The sequence below is a fragment of the Dendroctonus ponderosae genome, unplaced genomic scaffold, assembly GCF_020466585.1.
Source record: "Dendroctonus ponderosae isolate FM_Combo_2020 unplaced genomic scaffold, Dpon_F_20191213v2 Dpon_F_20191213_6, whole genome shotgun sequence".
In the NCBI taxonomy this organism is placed as follows: domain Eukaryota; kingdom Metazoa; phylum Arthropoda; class Insecta; order Coleoptera; family Curculionidae; genus Dendroctonus; species Dendroctonus ponderosae.
The window spans coordinates 4,234,079-4,252,805 of NW_026018814.1; the positions used below are offsets into that span (position 1 = coordinate 4,234,079).

At 33.0% G+C, this 18,727-nt stretch overlaps 4 protein-coding genes across 8 annotated transcripts in view; 1 reads left to right on the top strand and 3 right to left on the bottom strand.

Moving 5' to 3' along the window:
- LOC109536009 overlaps window positions 1–2,726 on the bottom strand; it is an 8,275-nt gene extending 5,549 nt beyond the window's left edge. Inside the window, exons 1-6 of the mRNA XM_019902074.2 lie at window positions 2,515–2,726; window positions 1,775–2,037; window positions 1,380–1,646; window positions 1,148–1,294; window positions 859–1,091; window positions 52–204 (exon numbers count right to left, since the gene is read on the bottom strand). Coding sequence (XP_019757633.2) covers window positions 52–204; window positions 859–1,091; window positions 1,148–1,294; window positions 1,380–1,646; window positions 1,775–2,037; window positions 2,515–2,632 — 1,181 coding nt within the window. The 5' untranslated portion in view covers window positions 2,633–2,726. The remainder of the gene's footprint in view (window positions 1–51; window positions 205–858; window positions 1,092–1,147; window positions 1,295–1,379; window positions 1,647–1,774; window positions 2,038–2,514) is intronic.
- LOC109536006 (protein prickle) overlaps window positions 1–18,727 on the top strand; it is a 244,034-nt gene that overhangs the window by 188,641 nt on the left and 36,666 nt on the right. The window lies entirely within an intron of this gene.
- LOC109535998 (membrane metallo-endopeptidase-like 1) lies at window positions 4,645–9,974 on the bottom strand. The gene is made up of 11 exons (XM_019902060.2): window positions 9,735–9,974; window positions 9,291–9,559; window positions 8,974–9,177; window positions 7,998–8,162; window positions 7,710–7,939; window positions 7,144–7,290; window positions 6,838–7,087; window positions 6,605–6,761; window positions 5,832–6,076; window positions 5,272–5,386; window positions 4,645–5,094 (listed from the first exon to the last, which is right to left on the bottom strand). The coding sequence occupies exons 1-11, from the start codon at window positions 9,883–9,885 to the stop codon at window positions 4,850–4,852; spliced, it is 2,178 nt and encodes a 725-aa protein (XP_019757619.2). The 5' UTR covers window positions 9,886–9,974; the 3' UTR covers window positions 4,645–4,849.
- On the bottom strand, window positions 11,102–12,723 carry LOC125504931 (neprilysin-2-like). 2 transcript variants are annotated; one of them, XM_048667674.1, is made up of 4 exons: window positions 12,667–12,723; window positions 12,129–12,379; window positions 11,812–11,926; window positions 11,102–11,518 (listed from the first exon to the last, which is right to left on the bottom strand). In XM_048667674.1, the coding sequence occupies exons 2-4, from the start codon at window positions 12,297–12,299 to the stop codon at window positions 11,274–11,276; spliced, it is 531 nt and encodes a 176-aa protein (XP_048523631.1). In that variant the 5' UTR covers window positions 12,300–12,379; window positions 12,667–12,723; the 3' UTR covers window positions 11,102–11,273. The 2 variants fall into 2 exon arrangements, with proteins under 2 accessions (XP_048523631.1, XP_048523632.1); XM_048667675.1 differs by lacking the exon at window positions 12,667–12,723 and adding an exon at window positions 12,530–12,602.

Consider the following 18,727-nt stretch of genomic DNA (forward strand, 5'->3'; position numbering starts at 1 on the left):
GATCTGAACAACAACCTCTAAGTAATCCAAATATTCTGATTAAAGACTTACTATTCTCTGGCTTGTTTGTAGCAGCGATTTTTGCAGTCATCGTCGCACGTTTTTCGGTATTCATCGTGTATGTTGCAGAAGATGCGATTACTCATGTGCATGAGGTCACAGTCACGCAGATATAGTTCGATTGCAATATATGCCCCCCAGATTCTGGAATGATTCACATTTTATTTTTTCTTATACACGATGATTCGAAATTCGGTTGCATACTCTACGATCGAAAGAACACAACGTTCATATAAAGTCCCTAATCGCTTCAGAGAGTCAAATGTTTAATGTTTTTCTCAGTGTTTCTCTTAGAGCCCATGATAAAGTTAGGTCAATTGCGAAAGCATTGCAACTTATCATGGTGTGCGCCACTGGTACTGTATTCCACAAGATTTGAATTTTCTAATCATTTCAAAAACGTTTTTGCTTGTTGCGGCATTGTCGTATTTGTGACCGGTTTCGAGTTAATTTCAAAATTATCTTTGCGTCTGTCTTGTCCATTTTGATGCAATTGCAGAGGAGCTAAATTGTGGATGCGCTTCAAAATGGATAAGATGCATGCCATCTAATTTCGAAATTAACTCTAAAACAACGTCATACGCGAAAACAAAGCAAAAACGTTTCAACCAAGCCAATTAAACTTGGATAAACGCAGACCATAATATGGGAAGCGATAATATATTTTTTTTATAAAAAGCAGAAGAATTACGGCATCAAAACAGTTAACGTTCTGCACCATGTAAATGAAATGATCGCAGTTGATAGTTAATTTATGCAGTCTAATTTCGGATCGACCAGTACGCTCGACGTCTGTACCTTGAGCCATATTTCCTCCATAATTCGCCCAAGTCTTCGAAGAAGCCGTTTTTATATAAATTATACTCAATTGTAGTTTCAGGACTCAGCTTTGTATAATTTGTAATTTGTATTAATAAAAGCATCCAATCTGACAATGGGATAAATCGATTTCCTCGCACCATGTGATGGATCGAGGTTTTCCGACCACGATTTTTCATCTGAGCGACTCGATACATTTGTCTCTCGATAATCTGCAAAATCAGGACATTTAATTACGAGGTGTGTTCTGCAATTAATTAAGAATTACTTTGGATAGATCCCTCCTGAAGTCCGATACTAGGTACGCTTCAAATGTAGGATTTTCATCGAAACTGGAAAGTATCCTATGGACATTGTGATGATTCGACCAGAATGAGTCGTGTTTCCGAAACATGTCCCAAGATGGATAGGAGATCTGAAAAAGTGACAAACGCAAACAATTAAAAACAACTAATATTCCAGCAAATATAATAGAAAAGACAATTTGAAAAGTGGCATACTGTGACCGAAGCCTCCCCAGTTTGATTGTCTGTCTGTGCACGCACTTCCAAGAAGAGTTCATAATAGTATCCTTTTGATTTGGCGTCCACCATGTACTTCATCAACTGCTTCCAGACACTCAGTTCTTCGGTGATCTTATAGACGGGCCAACCCTGGGTAATCTGGATTATATCACTGCGAAACTTCTTTTCGTGTCTCATCCACATGTATTTGTTTTTTGGTGGGGTTAACGAAGCAACATCCGATTCTACACAGGACTGGTAAAACTGAAATAGGAATAGTTACCGACTTGGAACTCTCTTATTAAATCAGAACCAGAAAACAACCGTTAGTATGACTAAATGATAGCAGTAGAAGGCACAAAAGATACGAAAGTGGAAATGCAAAAACGTACTTTCCTCATGTACCATAAGTTATCAACTTGATCTCGATTTTTTCCTTGAAACTCTTTAGTTGTCACCAATTCTTTTAGCTTCTCCTCAATTGAAGTTTCCAGATTCATGATAAGATTACTCTTGTGGGTGACTGTCCTTTGCAACTTCCCACAAATATATGAGTACCAATCGTTGCAAGGCTCATTTTTAGGATCAATGGTGTCGGTCAAGTGCCTGAATGTTTCGTAGCATAATGCACTTTCGCAATATGATGGAGCGGGCTCTAAAAATTTATTTTCAAATATAATTGTCAATATCATGAATCGGTCATAAAATAATTAGGTTTTTATCAATTCGTTCCTGTTGGTACATTTGATAAATATTCTCGCCTTTAGTATCTACATACAAACAAGATATGAAATTATTTATAAGACTTCTTTAAATCAAAATAAGAAATTTTATGTAAAAATTGTAACTATACAATACAATGTATAGTTGAAGAGATTTATGAGAAAAACTGCAGCATCAGCCCTATTTATTACAATCACCATGATTTAGGTCAGAAAGATAAATAAGTAGAGGCAATAAACCAGCATTTTATTCTAGTTTCAACTTGGAAATTCTTACGAAGAAAATACCGTTAAAATACATGATGGGTTTTTTTAACGCAAAGTTTTAAAAAGAAGAGAGTGGACAGTATTGCACAAACTTATATTATTTTCAATAGATGTCAGATTTCTTGCCATCAATTTCAACTTACCATCATTTATATTGCTTCCAAACTCAAGATATATGTAAGTACAAATCGGGACAAGTGCAAGTACTAAAACGAAGACAACCGGATATATAGATGCTGCATCTCTTCTGGCCTGATCCATTGTTTCTATACTAACTTATTAGCAATGTTAATTTGTCCACCATCAACCTCAGAATGTATTAGCTGGCCGAACAGTGGCTTATTGAGCTATAGAGCTGCAACATTCCACAAATTTAGAAAAAAGTCGCGTATACGAATAAAACATTATTGTCAACGAAATATTTTTAATACCTACCATCTCTTTGGTTTTTACCAAATGCTACCACATACATGTATATCATGCCAAAAATGTGCTTTTCAGACAGAAATAAATGTATTTCAGATAGACAATTTTTAAAGAGTTTTTGGCTCGGTTTTACTTCAAGGCGCTAAACGCGGATTTGATTTAATGCCTATTAGTAAATGTAAGCGGCTAATCTTCTTATATTAATTGACTATAGGATTTGTATAATTGGCAGTTTGTTAAAAATAATATATGTGAATACACAGATTGTTTCTTTTACTAGATCAACTCCTGAACATTCATATAATAGACAGCCCTGAAATATGCAGAAAGCAATAAAATACTTCAAACTTTTTAAGTTTTTCATTTTGCAGTTAATTCACTTCCTATTATAGGTATAATATACCACTTCCTTTGAAAATTTATGAAGCCAAATCTGAAGTTCTTTGTTTTCTTCATTATCCAAGATAATGCAAACTCATCCATACTTTTACAATTAAAACTAAAAATATCGACCCTGTAGTTATGGTTCAAATAATTTGATGGTGTTCAGTCTGGCTAATTAATTTCCAGTTCAGCTTCAAGACTAAAAACTGCAGCATACGCCCAGTATTTGTTCTTACTAACAACATATAACGCGCAAATGTCATCGGACGAAAAATTGCCTGGCTTGTTTTAGGCTTAAGTAAGGCTTTTTAGAGCGTTTGGTCCAAGGGTTTACTCTACAAGCTATTGTGTAGCTCAGTACTCCAGAATACTTAATTATTTTTATTAAGCAACTACTCGAAGACAGACAATTGAAGCTATAAAACAACGACAAAGTCGCTTTATTCTTCATCACCGTTATCATCATCATACGCTGACGACACCATCCTAGTCGCTCATGTGAAAACACTAGTTCAGCAGTGGAAAACGTGTCGCAAAATTTTACTGTTCTCTCTCAACTGTACCCCTGCAGCAACCAGCCCCGGTATCCCTTAATTCAAAAATAACTTAGAAAAACTAAAAATTAATGACAACCTGTAGCTTAATAACTAAGGCCTTGCAGACCGACGCCTAATGAGCCTTTTACCGAAGAAATATCCGAGTTTCCACCGAAACATTAGATAAGAAATTATCATTACATCGGAAAGGCAATCATGAAAAGGACGAGTTCTTGTGCGGTTTGAAAGTCCTTTATTTAATATCTGCAATTGAATTCCTTGGTGGTGTAATTTTAGAATGTCCGAAAAAATGTATCATACCTGAAAGAAATACTGAGAAAATATTGCTCTGAGAAATAGGCAAGTCTAAAAAAAATATGTAAATACCACCCGTATAAAATTTTACATCTGAAGCAGCTCGTTTACGTTTTTGCTTGAAAATGATGGGGAGTTTGTTCCACGATGCACAGTTTTTTGTGAAATTTCGTTAACGAACGAACTTTAGCCATTTTAATATCGTATTAGTTAAGATTTACGGAAGTAGATGGTATCTAGCAGCTAGTTCACAGGTTTTTCTGCAATAGACACTAATAATACAAGAGTTCCTTCAAGTTAGTAACTTTTTCCAGTGTATTGCACACTCCAAGCATAAATAATCTTTAAGACGACTAACTGCTCAGTGGCAAGTCCAGCTCAGAAACTTGAGGGCAGAAGTCAACAGAAAAGTGCTGTTTTTGTTGTTTGGTTATCGAAGAACAATTATGATTAGAACCCAGCAAGATCGTTGCAATTAAAAATGAAAATGTGAATGCTCCCGTTGAGGCTTGGATGATTTATGGAGCCTTAGGATTAGAAAAATTGCATCTTTGCTGAGAGGATTGATCGACTGGATAACATGTAGTGAAACGAAGATAAAAAAACCACATCTTAATTTACTAAATATGTAATAAAATGTGTACAAAATTTACTTAGACACAAATATTCTGACTGTCACATAAGGATATAAAATATTTCACAAATCACTGAACGAAAATAAACTTTATATAAAGCGTATAATGTAGATTCTTAAAAATCCCGATTTCTAAGAATTACTTAATGTTTTACTCTAAATGAATTTGACACATATTTGTACTTAAACAATGGACGTACATTTATTATTCGGATTCATTTTTGCATTCCTCTGGCAGCTAAAATCTTTAGCAAATGATGGCGAATTTACTTTTGGACCATTAACCCGGTAACTTGGAACAGGATAATAGTATGCGATCTCAGATGTTAGATATTCTTGCATTTTGTCAGGATGTTCTAAGTTTGCGTCATGACATAAATGGATGCTGGACATGATCCAGAATATTTGATTTGCAGTGTAGTTTACACCTGGAAAATAATTGCGTTTATACCAAATTGGCAAATCAAAAGTAAATTTGAACTATTTAGTCGCTGTTGAAAGATGAAGAAAGCCTTATTTTTCTTAGAAGTTTTAAAATGGCTTATATGATAAATTGCCAAATGCAACGACTGATAAATGATTCTTAAACTTATAATATATTTTACCAGGCAGTTCCGGTTCAAGTCCATGTTCTTTCACCCAACTCTGATAACTTTTGTATGCTAAATTTTGACCACCAAAATCCGCCATAGATTCGTGCAAAGTATCAGCCGTAATGTTCTGAAATAAATGACATTTATTTGTTCGACAATAAATTGAGTTTTCCTTCACTTTAATGGAGAGTCTTCTCAAGTGAAATTTGAGGAGTGTCTAAATTTTCTTAACGGATAATCTTCCCTATTATTTGGTTCTAAATTTGCTTAAATCAAATGCCGAAACATGTTTTTTTAATCAAATAATTCTACTGTTCAGTGGACTGAGAGAATAATTTGAGTTATTTAACATCATATTTAATTCATACACCTATGTGATGAGTTTAAGGAGATAATATTTATATCTGAAACTCAACTGAATTGAAGATAATAGTGCTTAAATATCATTACAATTGGCGCTAAAAAGTCTTGTAATTGTGATAACAAAGTCGAAAACTGACAAAATATTTGCAGAAATCCGTGGAAAGCGCCCAAAATGATTCTACGTATTTAAATAGAGCACAAATAATTACCGTGGGAAAGTAACGTTCAGTAAGGTATTCTAAATATTTGTCATATTCGCAGGATCCAAACTCCTCCGTCTCTTCTCCTATTGTATATCCGGTTTGATTATTCGGATCAACGTCTAAAGCGATATATGTAGTAAGCAAAGCATGCATCAGTTCATGTCCTATCATAGCTCCCAATGCACCATAATTTAAATATTGTGGCCAGTTAGTATCGTAGATCGGACGCTGTAGAACTGGTGCTGGCACGTCTAAAAATCACCAAATCAATGAAGGAGGATGATGAAAATGATAAAAATCCATAAACTTTTCATATTGAAAAATCAAATAAAAAACCTACGTTTTGTAACTTAGGCTAAGTTACAAAAGGTTTATTTAGAGAAATCAATCATCAAAGTTTTCTAACAATGGAAAATTATGTACTTATAAAGTTAATTAGTTTATGTAAAAACTTAACTACTATTGAAGAAATAAAATAATTTGTTTACATTTCTAAACAAGAAAGCACTTGTGTTATTTTGCCTTTCAATTAAAACAAATTATCAAGCAAAAACACGACGAAACGAACAACGTATTTGAATATTTTTCACAAAAGTGAATATTGTGCAATTTATCAAATAAATTTACTTGAAATGCGCCAACGAATTCATATAATTATTATCTGGTTCTTCGACAGTTTCAATTTGCGAACCTTCATCTGGATTACTGGTCGTTTTTTTTGCTGTTTTTGCGGCTTTGCTGATGGGGCAAAACATTTTCAAGTTCAAGATGTAACTTACATATGGTGTTCTCTTCTCGAACGTAATACATGCTTATACTCATTATCGGATTTCTTACATCAGCTTGATTTTCCATTTGAGTGTAATTAAAAAAATAGCTTATCTCTACTTTTTTTATCTTGAAATACATATCGATTAGGCTGTTTGACACGATCTCCTGTAAACATATTTTATGAAAAACACAGTATGTTAATGCTTTAATATAAATAATTGCTCATTAGCTCCAAACCAACCTTTCCATACTGGGCCCCATTCTGTGCATGATCCGATGAGTTATGTAAATTGCTATCAGATCCAATAACTGATGCGATGTTTCTCAATTCATCCAGGACTACGTCCGTGGAGCTATGATTAACTGACAAAATATCTTTTATGCTATTTACCATTACCAATTTTAATTTGTCCATTATTGCTTGAACATGTTTTTGCTTCTTTGTGTTCATTAACATTTTAATGTATTCTGTCTCTTGTGCTCCTGGAAACCTACATATTGTCTTTATTTGAATGAAATATAAGGAAAATTTTAAAAATTGACTTACATTATCTGCGTTAAATCTTTGCAGGACTCTGTTTTTGCCGTTTCAACGAAATTTGGTATCAACTCTTCGAAAATATGTTGAACGGGGCTGGATAATAAACCTGATAGTTGTGCAGTGTTCATTATAATCATGTAATTCGCCCAGACACTGCAAGAAAAATTTGCTTTGTATTTGCGCGTTTTTGCTCCGAGTGGTTTGGCTGGTCATAAACGATTCAACTATTTACTAATAATTTCCAAATTTGAAATTTTTGCTGTTTTTTTGTATCGCCATTTTTTGGTTTGAAAATGGGAATAAACTGCGAATAATGACATAAAGCGACAATAATGCTATTTACATTCTCCAAATCATCCGAAACATTCAAAATGAAGATATGAGAAGAGGGATCACTAAATGTATGCTAATATCCAGATAGAGACTTTCCATTTTTAATAAACTCCTCGGACACAGTGTTTTTCAATTTTTTGGAAAACAAATTGATTTCTTATACTATCAAGAATTTAGAAGCATAAAACAAACGAGAGTAAAGTATTTCATAATATTTTCATATAATTTTAACTACTTACCTCCAATGTGTTCTTTCCATCAAATCGTGCAATTTGCTCAGGTAATTATCGGTGTTACCATTATCTATGAGGTATAGAACCTCATCGGAATCTTCAAAACTTTCTATACCAGTCAATTCTCGAAGGAAAACCAACCAATCCCTATTAAAGTAATCGGTTTGCTTAAGTTCCGAAATTGGTCGTATCTTTTGTCTCACATTTGATGCAACCGGCGTAGATTCCAATACTATCTAAAAAAGTGAATATTCAACCAAAACTTATTTTAAATACAACACTGTGTATGGCTACCTTTTGAAACTGGTTAGCAAAATCAACAATTTTGTCTGGATCTGCCAAAAACCATTGCGGAATATAGTCGCTCATCCAGTATTGAGCAACTTTTTTAATATACTCGGTATTATTGGATTGCCATAACATTTTAAACCAGTGAGGACTTATATAGGGAGGTGCAATCTAGATGTTAAAGCACGTCAATGTTCCATGTTGCAATAAGTCACTTAAATTGTACAGGGTTTCTCCGTTTATATTTGAAAAGGTATAAGAAAGTTGTTGAAATTAAAGTTTTATATTTTTACTTTAGTACCACGAGTTTCAATCGATTAGAAAATGTGTTTCAATAGATGTAACAGTTTGCAAATTTTTTGTAATGGAACACCCTGCTCTGTACATTGTTACGTATCCATCAATCGTGATTTTTTCGGATTGAAATTTTAAACTTGTAAAAAAGTACAAAATTGGAGACTTGTCCAAAATAGATTTCCAAAAAGTTTTGATCGAAAACAACATAAAATCTTCATTTCAACTATTGTTTGACAACTTTTCAAATAACCGCTGCAGTTGGGTACTAAAATATACGGAAACACCATGTACAACCATGGAGTTTCAAAGGTTTTTTGGGGCTCACGTGAATGCATGCAAGAAATATGAGCCATTTTTTTGAGCACATTTATATTATACATTTACCATGTATTATATTAACAAAGAAAGCTATAACATGATTGTTTCAGAGTACTAGATAAAAAATGAAGATGCATGTTATAAAAATTGAATATTAAATAAGAAAGACAGTTTTAAATTGGGCGCCATTTGTAGTGTTATGCAAAATACTGAAAAAAAATTGTTATAAAAGTGGTGAATCATCAGTTTATCCAACGGGACCAAAATCGGCCCAAAAAAGTTTTAAAAGCCAATAATCTGTGGCTTCTTGCAACAGGCGGTCAAAACAGAAAAGGTGACACCGTTGGACACTCTTTTATAACCTCACCATTAACAAATGGGTCTTCGGAATCCATGCAACTGAGACATTCAAGAAAAAATCGTAGTCTATTCCATATTTTCTGGCGTTGAGTGTAACATTTTGCCACAATGGCTTGTCGCCAGCATCGCTAACAAGTTTCAGCATTGTGTCCACATAAGTGCGATCTTTATCCTGATTTACAGCTGCCTTGTTTATGCATACTTTATAGAACTACAAAAAAGTCAACCACTTGAAGTTCGTTCATTAATCTGAGTTTATTTTCGAACTCAACGTATTTTTTGAGATGCAGATATTCATATGCAATAGCTGCAAGTTATACTTACGCTTCGCGCAACCTGAAGATTAGTATTAAACTTGCTGTCGTCTATATTAACTGATGTCAACAGTTGATCCTGGATTTTTTGTATGTTTTCGTCCATTTCATCAAGGAAGGTTTTCTTTTCCATTGCAATGTTCCCTTCATGAAATTTGCCGCAGGTAAATTTGTAAAAATCGTCACATGGATCGGCGGTCTGGTTAATGTAGCTTAAAATATGGTTTGCTGCTTGAATGCACTCCACCGTTTGGCATTGAGCTGGTTTTTCGACATCACCTTTTATAGAAAATTTTAATTTCTCAATTTTTTTTAAATAAAAACTAGGCGTAAAAGTCTGAATATTTAAAATAAGTCTTCTAAACTACCTTTTTTGAAGGTTTGGTTGAAGGTTTTTTGAAGTTTGCTCTCGAAAATATACGTATAATTTTTTTCGATTGAGACTATCACTTACCTTTGAGTATTGTCATTCTACAAACGAAATATACAAGAGCGGCGACAAACAGATTAAATGCGAACTTTTTGAGCTTTTGCTTGGTTACCCAATGTGACCAGGTTGATCGTCGCCTGATTGGACTCTCTTCCTGCATTTCCATTTGCTCCATATCGAAGTTTCGATTAAATTGTACTTCACAATCAACAGATGTACCTACTCACTAGAATATCGAAATTCGACAGTAAAATATTGAAAACTGGAACCAAATAAAAAACATTGACATTTATTTAAGGTTGCAAGAAATGTTGAAAATGTATTTTTTCGATCAAGACCATTATTTGAGTTATTTCATATGCTAAAAATTAGAACTTTAACAATAAGATTAAGAATCAAGTGTTGTACTCGTAAAGTGTAATAATAATGATGTATAAAATATTGGCATTTAAAACACTAATTACATGATGCGAAATAAGTTTGCAAAATTTTCTTTGCATGATAATCCGAATGCTTCAAGAAGTGTTTCATGTTCCTCCTTTTCGTAGGTTATTGTATGTCGTAGGTCTCATATGGAAAATGAGAGCACTAAAATATTTGATAATTGAGTACTGATTGATTGATGTAAAAACATTGATCTGACTAATAGTATTTTTAGAATTAGAAAAGATAATTGTTTTGTTTTTTTTATATTATTTCTATGATTGGACATGAAGCAATGGTTTTCTCTTTTGGCATGTGGGGAATAAATTGTTGTAGGCCAGTAAGTGTAAATGAAAAAATGAACAAGTTTCCAATATTCGAAATAGTTCCAATAAAAGTATTCATCTTTATATGAAATATCTCATACATTGTATTTTTTGTCACTTTCTATTCGATTATACCATTTGTTTGTTTATTCAGAAGAAATAATTGAACTTTTGTTTTGAAGCTCCTGATCTGTCTACTTCTTGAACAAAAGTTTACGAGTTGTTCCAGAATTAAAAAACACTCAATTTTGAACAATTTTCAACTTCAGGTACTGCAGACAAAAAGCAACTTCGTAAGTAACTTTCTAAATTATTGAGCTTAACGGTTCGGTAACAATTTCTGAAAAAATCAAATTTGGAAAGTTGATTAACAAAGTAACTCAAAAGTATTATTTTTCTTAGTTTGTTTATCGAAATATAATGCGAATGCATCAAAATTTTTATGAATCATTAAAAATGAAAATATCAACAGCACTAGAAAATGTTCATAAATGTAGTATGATTTATTTTCCATTCTCTTTTGGGTGCGTTATGTAAAAAAATGTATATCCTCAATGGTTAACCGACTGAATAGTAATAATAATGAGTAAAGGTAAAAATAATACGCTTTATTTTTGCAAAAATGTAATAAAATGCTGATAATTATTTTATGGCAACAGATAATTTAATTGCCACATTAATTTATAAAATAGTTCACAATACATTTAACGAAACTACAAGCTAACCACATATTACACGTATAATGCAGATTCAAAAAAATTGTAGTTTTGATAACCGCATAATGCCTTACAATTAAAATTTAACTGTTAAGGAATTAAGCGAATGTTATACATTTGTCTAAATGATCCATTTTTGTGTGACATTTGCAATTAAAATCCTCAGCAAAATCAGACGAGTGTTTTCGTGGGCCATTAATCCGATAACTAGGAATGCCATTTTTGTACGCTTCATGGAATTTCGAATATTGTAGCGTTTTCCCAGGATGATCGAATGTTGGTTCATAGCATAAGTGGATGCTGGACATGATCCAGAATAATTGATTCGCAGTGTAGGCTAAGCCTGAAAAAGGAGAAAGTTGATAAAAAATTACATATACATGGAAGATCTGTTGGTTCAACTACAGTGTCTTTTTACATCATGTTTTATACAGATACTGTAGGTTCAACCGCTAAAACGTTTTGAACGCTCTATAAAGCATTAAAAAAATATTTTGATTGATATAGAGCAGCATTGTGAATGGGCCGGATGGCATATGAGTAGCTCTGTAAACAGTAAACAACAAGATCCATTCAAAAACTGATGAATTTCTTCACGAGCTTCTAAAATGTTCTACAAAAACGTATATCTTTTACCTGGAAGTGTGTCTTCAGAACCATGTTCTTGGACCCAATGTTTATATGCTTTGTATGCTGTATTTATACTAGCAAAATCTGCATACGATTCCTCAAGACAGAATAACACAATTTCCTAAAAAATAACGGGTGTTCGAACCTATATTGAAATGTAAAGCCAATAGCGAAAGTAAGAAGAAAATAAAATAAACTGTATGGGGCAGATAATTAATAAAAACCATTACGCTCAGCCCTAACAAGCGTAACAGAGGTGTTGAAGGAGGATATTTATAGAAAGTTTCAAGATATCCGAGGAAATTAATAATACTAGTAATTACCTTGGGCATGTCATCTGTACTAAAATGACGCGTATAGTCGTTATATATACAATTTTTAAAATTTAGTAAATGTTTTATGATATCAGGTTGCAATCCGGATTTCATAAGTCGCTTATCATCGAAGATAATGTCTGGATATAAAACTGCTTGAATTAACTTATGAGCTATCATAGTTCCCAATGCACCATAATTCAGATATTGCGGCCAGTTCCTATCGTAGATCGGATACTGCAGAATTGGTGCTAGCACATCTAAAAAATCATGAATTCAATAAATTAGCCAGAACAGAAAGAATGACCAAAGACATTCAAACATAAATTCGTATAAATCACGTGGTAATTAAAAAACCACTTAAAAGACTGAATTTTTCGAATGTTTCCGAGCAACTGAAATGGAAGTACCAAAGAGGGTTCGTACGCACTACATTGAACATCAATAACAGTAAAGATTGTGATTATTGGAATAAATGCTTTACACGGATTTACGGAGCTGATGGTTCTTGCGTTTGTAGAATTGTATTTGCATCTGATATTCCTACCTGAATAAATCACAAAACAGGCTAAATGTGCTAAGAGGCTTTTTTAAGCAATAGTTTTATATATTTCAATTCGCTTAAAATTTACGTTTTTACAACGATTTTAGTTTTTTTCGGAATACAGCAGATATCACTTGATAAGTGCTGCCATTTCAAATTCTTCCTATGCGAAGGATTTGTGAAAACTAGATCAAATGTTGTTTTGAATATCTTCTTTATATATAAATAGACCTGTTTTAAGCTCCAAACTTCCCGAATAAAATATCTTCTAATGAGCGAGTCGCTTTGAAGCAAAGGCGATGTATGTATGTTTTCCTAAATATTTCACATAGTAACTTACATATGTGGCTCTGATTTGGTATAAAATGTATGTTGGTCTCCATGCTCGGCATTTTATTATCATCTAGATATGTCTGGATGAGTTGCTGTCGAGTGAAGTTAAAATTAGAAATTATCTGCACTTTTCTGATGTTAAAATACATTTCTATCAGAGTGTTTGACGAGGTTTCCTAAAAATGTGTCGCATGTTTTGAATTACAGTCCGTATATGTTAACATTTAGCTAATTAGATTTTGTTAAATAATAAACGAACCTCCTCATACTGTTCCTGATGCCAACTGTTATATAACGTGCTTTTAGTTTCGATAATTGTGCTTATGGGTTTCACTCGACTCACGATTTCTTGTCTGGAGATCCAATTCATAAATTCAAAATTACTAGCACTAGTTTCTAATGTAGACTTTAAATTGTCCATAATTTCTTTAACATGGCTTTGTTTCTCTGTGTTTATTAGATTATTAAGGTATTCATTCTCCTGTTCGCCTGGAAACCTTTCGGAGGAATGCCACTATATATTTGAATAAAATGAGTGTGGTTTTTAAAAATGACTTACAACGTTTGAGCCATACTTTTGCAGTAGTTTTTCCTCGTATCAACACTCCGATCTGGCATCATATTACGGCAAATATCTTGAAGGGTCGTAGATAAAAAATTACAATTTTCTACAGTATTCAATAAAATGAAGTAATTTATCCAAACGCTGCAAACAAAATTAAATATTCACTGAAATATTAAAATTGAGTACGCATGTATGTTGGTGCTTTTATTCAGAGCTTTTCGGTTGTTCAAGCTGCTTACTAAACACAAAAATTTAATTTTTTTCTGGGTATAATTGTATAAAGTTCATCACTAAGAGGCCTTATTTTACACTAAAATTGTGAAAATGTAAAACAACTATGTTTTAACAAATGTAATGAAAATCCTTTTGTTGTTTAAGGAGTTTTATATTTCTATAGGCATGTGAAAAATTATTTTTTCAATCCAAGTTTTAGCTGCACATTTTATGCATTTAAATGTTATGAAATTGCAATGGAAATTACATTTGCAAAATGCCTCCGCAAATACATCATATTCTTCAAGTTTTCAATTTAGTAGGGCTTTCATACTATTTAGAAATATTTAAGTCAACTTTAGAGCATATGTGACTTTTATGTTTTACGTAATTAAGTGATAGCAGATGATCCTAGTCTTTAAAGCAGTATTTCGGAATTTTCAGGTAGTGGAGAAAAGTAGAAGTTTTAGAAAGGAAAGTTTTTTTCCGACAATTTAAAGCCGAAACATTGCTTTTTAAACTAATGATTAGCCTTAAAGTAAATTAGAGGAAAACATTTAATAATATGAGATTTTAACTGCTTACGTCCAATGTGTGTTTTCTAACAAAGAGTTCAAGCTCGACAGGTAATCGTATGTACCACTTGTATCACCTATTAGGTACAAAACCGTATCAGACTCCTTTAAACTTTGTATACCAGTCAACTTTTGAAGGAAATCCAACCAATTTTCAAAGTATTTGTTTTGATGATTCAGTTGCAAAATTGATTGTATATTTTGTTGAATATGTGCGATTTGCTGGTTAGATTTTATTAAAATCTACGAAAAACAGAAATTCCGTAAAATCTATTTAAACCAAAACACTGTGCATGCTTACCTGATGAAACTGCATCGCAAAATCAAGAATTTTCTCAGGATCTGCCAAAAACCATTCCGCAATATCGTCGCTGATCCAGTGTTGGGCAATTTTTTTAATATGCTCGATATTGTTGTACCGCGATAGAAGATCAAACCAATCATGTTTAATGGAAGGAGGTGCAATCTAAATGTTAAAATACATTCAAGCGCATTAATGCATATTCTTGGTTTAGTTTTTGGTTCATAATGTTTTCTATTGCTAGTTTATCAAACAAACTTACTTAGTTAATTATGCTTATTATGCCAATGTATCGGCCAAATAATGCATAAACATGTGTAATTTTAAGATGTCTTTTGATCCCCAGCATGATTTTTTATATGCTACATCATTATGAGAACGTTTAGAAATAATAGAGTTTGTCCACTCGCAATTAAAGAGTAGTTAAAATTTTATTAGTATTTAATGCAAATTTTGAACACAATATTCGGTTTTGTCCGAGTCGTTTTATACAAGGTGTCCAAAATTAAACTGGTTGCAAAAATGATATAATTTGCTCTACTTTGGCATCTACGTCTACACACATTTCGGCATCTCAAGAACTGCTGTGAATTCAGGAAAAGTGCAAATAATAATTTTTTGCGAAATTTGCTCATATAACTCATGGGGACTGTATAATTACCACTTTAAACGTCACAAAATTTTAAGTTTTGCCACTAAATAAATGTTAAGGCAATAAAGGAAAGCACCGGTAATTGAACACACTTTTTCATCCTCACCAGTAACATGTACTTGTTCTGCGCCTGTGTAACTGAAACATTCAGGAAAAAATTGAAGTTCATTCCATTTTTTCTGGCGTTCACTGCAACGTTCTGCCACAATGGCTTTCTACAAATACCTCCAACAACTTTGAGCATTATTTCCAAAAAAGTTTCATCTTTGTCCTCGTTAATTGCTGTTATGTTTGTGCATTTCTTATAGAACTTAAAAAAAAACATTCAAATTCAACCCAGTTGAAATTGATACTTTAGAATGCGTTTACTAGTCTCGCTATATGTTATATGGGTACGAGTCATACATACCTTACGGGCAAGCTGGAGGTTACCACTGAACTTGGAATCATCTATATAATCTCCAATCAATAGCTGATCCAAAGTTTGTCGTTTGGTGACATCCATTTGATCAAGCACATTTTTCGTTTCCATTGCCATGTTGTTTTTGTGGAAGTTACCACAGGCAAATTTGTAAAAATCTTCACATGGATCGGCGGTCTGGTTAATGTAACTTATAATATAGTTGGCTGCTTTAATGCACTCGGCTGTTTGGCATTGGGCTGGCGGTCCTTTCAAATCTTTGATGGAAGAATACGTTTATAAAGTACACACAAAACTAAGTCTCGTGAGATAATTTTGAAGAATAATGTTTTCTTATTAAGTAAAATTGACTTACATCCAATAGCTTCATATATCCCAAGTAACAGAATACCGAGTGCAGCAACATAAAAAAGCAAGCCTTGGATTATTTCGCTTGTAACATATTGGTTTGTCTGCCTCGCATTTGGACGATCTTCATCTCTTCTTCTTTGCATCATGCCCAAATTGTAATTAAATTGTGTTCCACACATGTACTTACGGATAACGAAATTCGACAGTGAAATATTTAAAAATAGAATTTTTTTATCTAGGTTGTACTTTAAGAAATGTTTCAAAAATGTAGATGTCCAATCTCGATCATGCATTTGCGTTTTTCCGAGTGCCACAAATTGGAACTTTATTAAAACGATTTACGAATCACGTGTTTTATATTATAGCATTCTGTAATACAGTATGGTGTAGTATAGGGGTTAATATTTGCATTTTCATATGAAACAAAGTATAGGGTTTGCCCACATTATTTACAGGAGATCCCAAGTAAATCGTGTGCGTTAGTTTTTTCTGTGCATATGTGCAAGCTATTGCATGACAATCCGTACACTAAAACACTACCTAAAGACCAGAATAATCTTGAAACCGTTTAGGCCATTTAGGCACAGGTTTTTGTATTCGGGCAATTAATATAACAAAAAAAATTGGGGGTGGAACCGAACTTGTGCCACCCCTAATTTTTGAAAATGATTGAGGTTTCATGTTGTTTTTGACGCTGTACGCATCGGAAAGAGCAGACTTGTATAAACTGGTCTGCTATGTATGAACAATTTTTATCTAAAATGTAGCTAATGACTTGCAGATAACAAAGACGTATTCATTATCTTGGAAGAACGGGTCATGTAGATGGTGATTGAACTTTTTCTAAAAGGATAAAGTTGCTCATGTAACACCACCAAGCGGAAGATTAGGTTGCATCCAGGCCCTACCAATTTGGAGAATGCTAATCGAAGGGTCATTTGCAACTTGATTAAGAACATTTTCCTTCTTTTTGGACGAGTCTTCAAAAGCCTTATGGAAACTACATTGCGACAGAACTGATAATCCAGAAAGTATGTGCCTAAGACGAACAACAATGAAAATGGAGTTTTCTAACGTTGACTAGATTTTTCGACAAATTTTGATTCAAATATCTACAAAATAGTGCAGAATTGTAACTGAAAATCAGTCAACATTTCAGGCACTGAGGACAACCTGATCAATCCGTTTGCACTTTACATTTACTCATCCTAGATATTTCAGTTTTACGTTGGCATGTTACGGGTTAAAAGTTGTTTAAAAAAAGTTCTGGCATCACATGTAAAAAAATGTATATTACGAACATTACACGTTTTTTTCTATTTCACAATTGTTAACATTCTTTTGAATCGTCGTGATTAAAATACGAACACTAATTATGCTAAAAATATAAGGAATAGTAATTTCAAAATTTGCCACTACTAAAGAATGAAATGTTTTATAATTACATTGTCGGCTGTATTTACATCGATTTGCAGCAAGGAAAAGTTACATGAACAATCGTATTGTATGTATCAATTTTGACAAGTAAATACAGTAAGCCTACACATGATTTATAAAAATTTCAAATGTTTTAATCTAATTTAATTAACATAGTAATAAATAACTAACTAAATAAAACGAAAGGAAAAAATAAAAAGAAAAGGAATTCGAAAATATGGTTAACACCTACAATAAGGTAACCGATTTAAATCGTTCTAGAATGTTGGAAACTCTGAGTTTATCAAATTATCGCTTTTTCGGTTCTTTTCATATTCTCTTATCCAATTGACATCAACTCAAGATACAATCAATGTACATACGATTAGTCCAATTTAGGAAACATTGAACACTTTTTAATAGGATTCATTTTTGAATCATATTTACACTTAAAATCTGTTGGAAAACTCAAAGAGTTCATTTTGGGTCCATTAACACGATAACTGGGAAGTGCGAATAATCTACTCACATCATATTTAGGATCACTTACTTCCATCTTCGAATTGTCACAGAATGAAGTACTGGACATAATCCAGAATATTTGAAACGGAGTGAACGGAATATCTGAGAGTTAACGCAAAAATTAATTTTATAGTAGGGTACAACARTATATTACGGTACAMGAGACGAAAGTCGAAGTTTCGCCACTGCTTAAAGTTGACGCCCGAGACAAAGCCGAGGGCGTCACGCACGTAGTAGTGGGCCTTCAATTTTCATCACTAACSCAAACTGTATACTGTTTTCTTGATACTMGGTGGAAACTAGCCGCCAAAGAAAATTGTTACTTTTCACACTGGATGAAGAAAATTTGTAATGGGTAAAAGTGATKCTTTCGCTCTCGAAAATAGTGGCGAAAGTACGTACGTTCCACCAGGGGATCAAGAAAAACATTRTTATTGCCACGTTTTAGATGTAGAATTTATTATGTTGAGCCAATGAAACTTAATTAAAATAAACCTAACTTAAATTAAACAATACTGTATGTACTTCATGAAGGGTCTTGAAAACCCTGCATCTTCAATTTATCCTTGTATTTTTCGCAATCGAATGCAATAATTTCAAAATAATCTTCGAATGTTAATCTGTTACTAATAGTGTTTTTCTTTTTCAGGTAAGTGTTCATTCCTAACGAGCTTGGAAAATCATCATTGGTTAGTAAGCAATGCAACATGTTTAA

Bases quoted from the DNA above. Each gene is read 5' to 3' on its own strand.
- LOC109535998 (XM_019902060.2), bottom strand. From the start codon at position 9,885: ATGGAGCAAATGGAAATGCAGGAAGAGAGTCCAATCAGGCGACGATCA. The intron at 9,560-9,734 runs GTAAGTGATAGT...TTTCTATAAAAG, and splicing joins TAGAATGACAATACTCAAAG to GTGATGTCGAAAAACCAGCT. The intron at 5,387-5,831 runs GTAATTATTTGT...CATTTATTTCAG, and splicing joins CTGAACGTTACTTTCCCACG to AACATTACGGCTGATACTTT.
- LOC125504931 (XM_048667674.1), bottom strand. From the start codon at position 12,299: ATGATAGCTCATAAGTTAATTCAAGCAGTTTTATATCCAGACATTATC. The intron at 11,927-12,128 runs GTAATTACTAGT...GTTATTTTTTAG, and splicing joins GTACAGATGACATGCCCAAG to GAAATTGTGTTATTCTGTCT. The intron at 11,519-11,811 runs GTAAAAGATATA...CTCCTTTTTCAG, and splicing joins TTCTGAAGACACACTTCCAG to GCTTAGCCTACACTGCGAAT.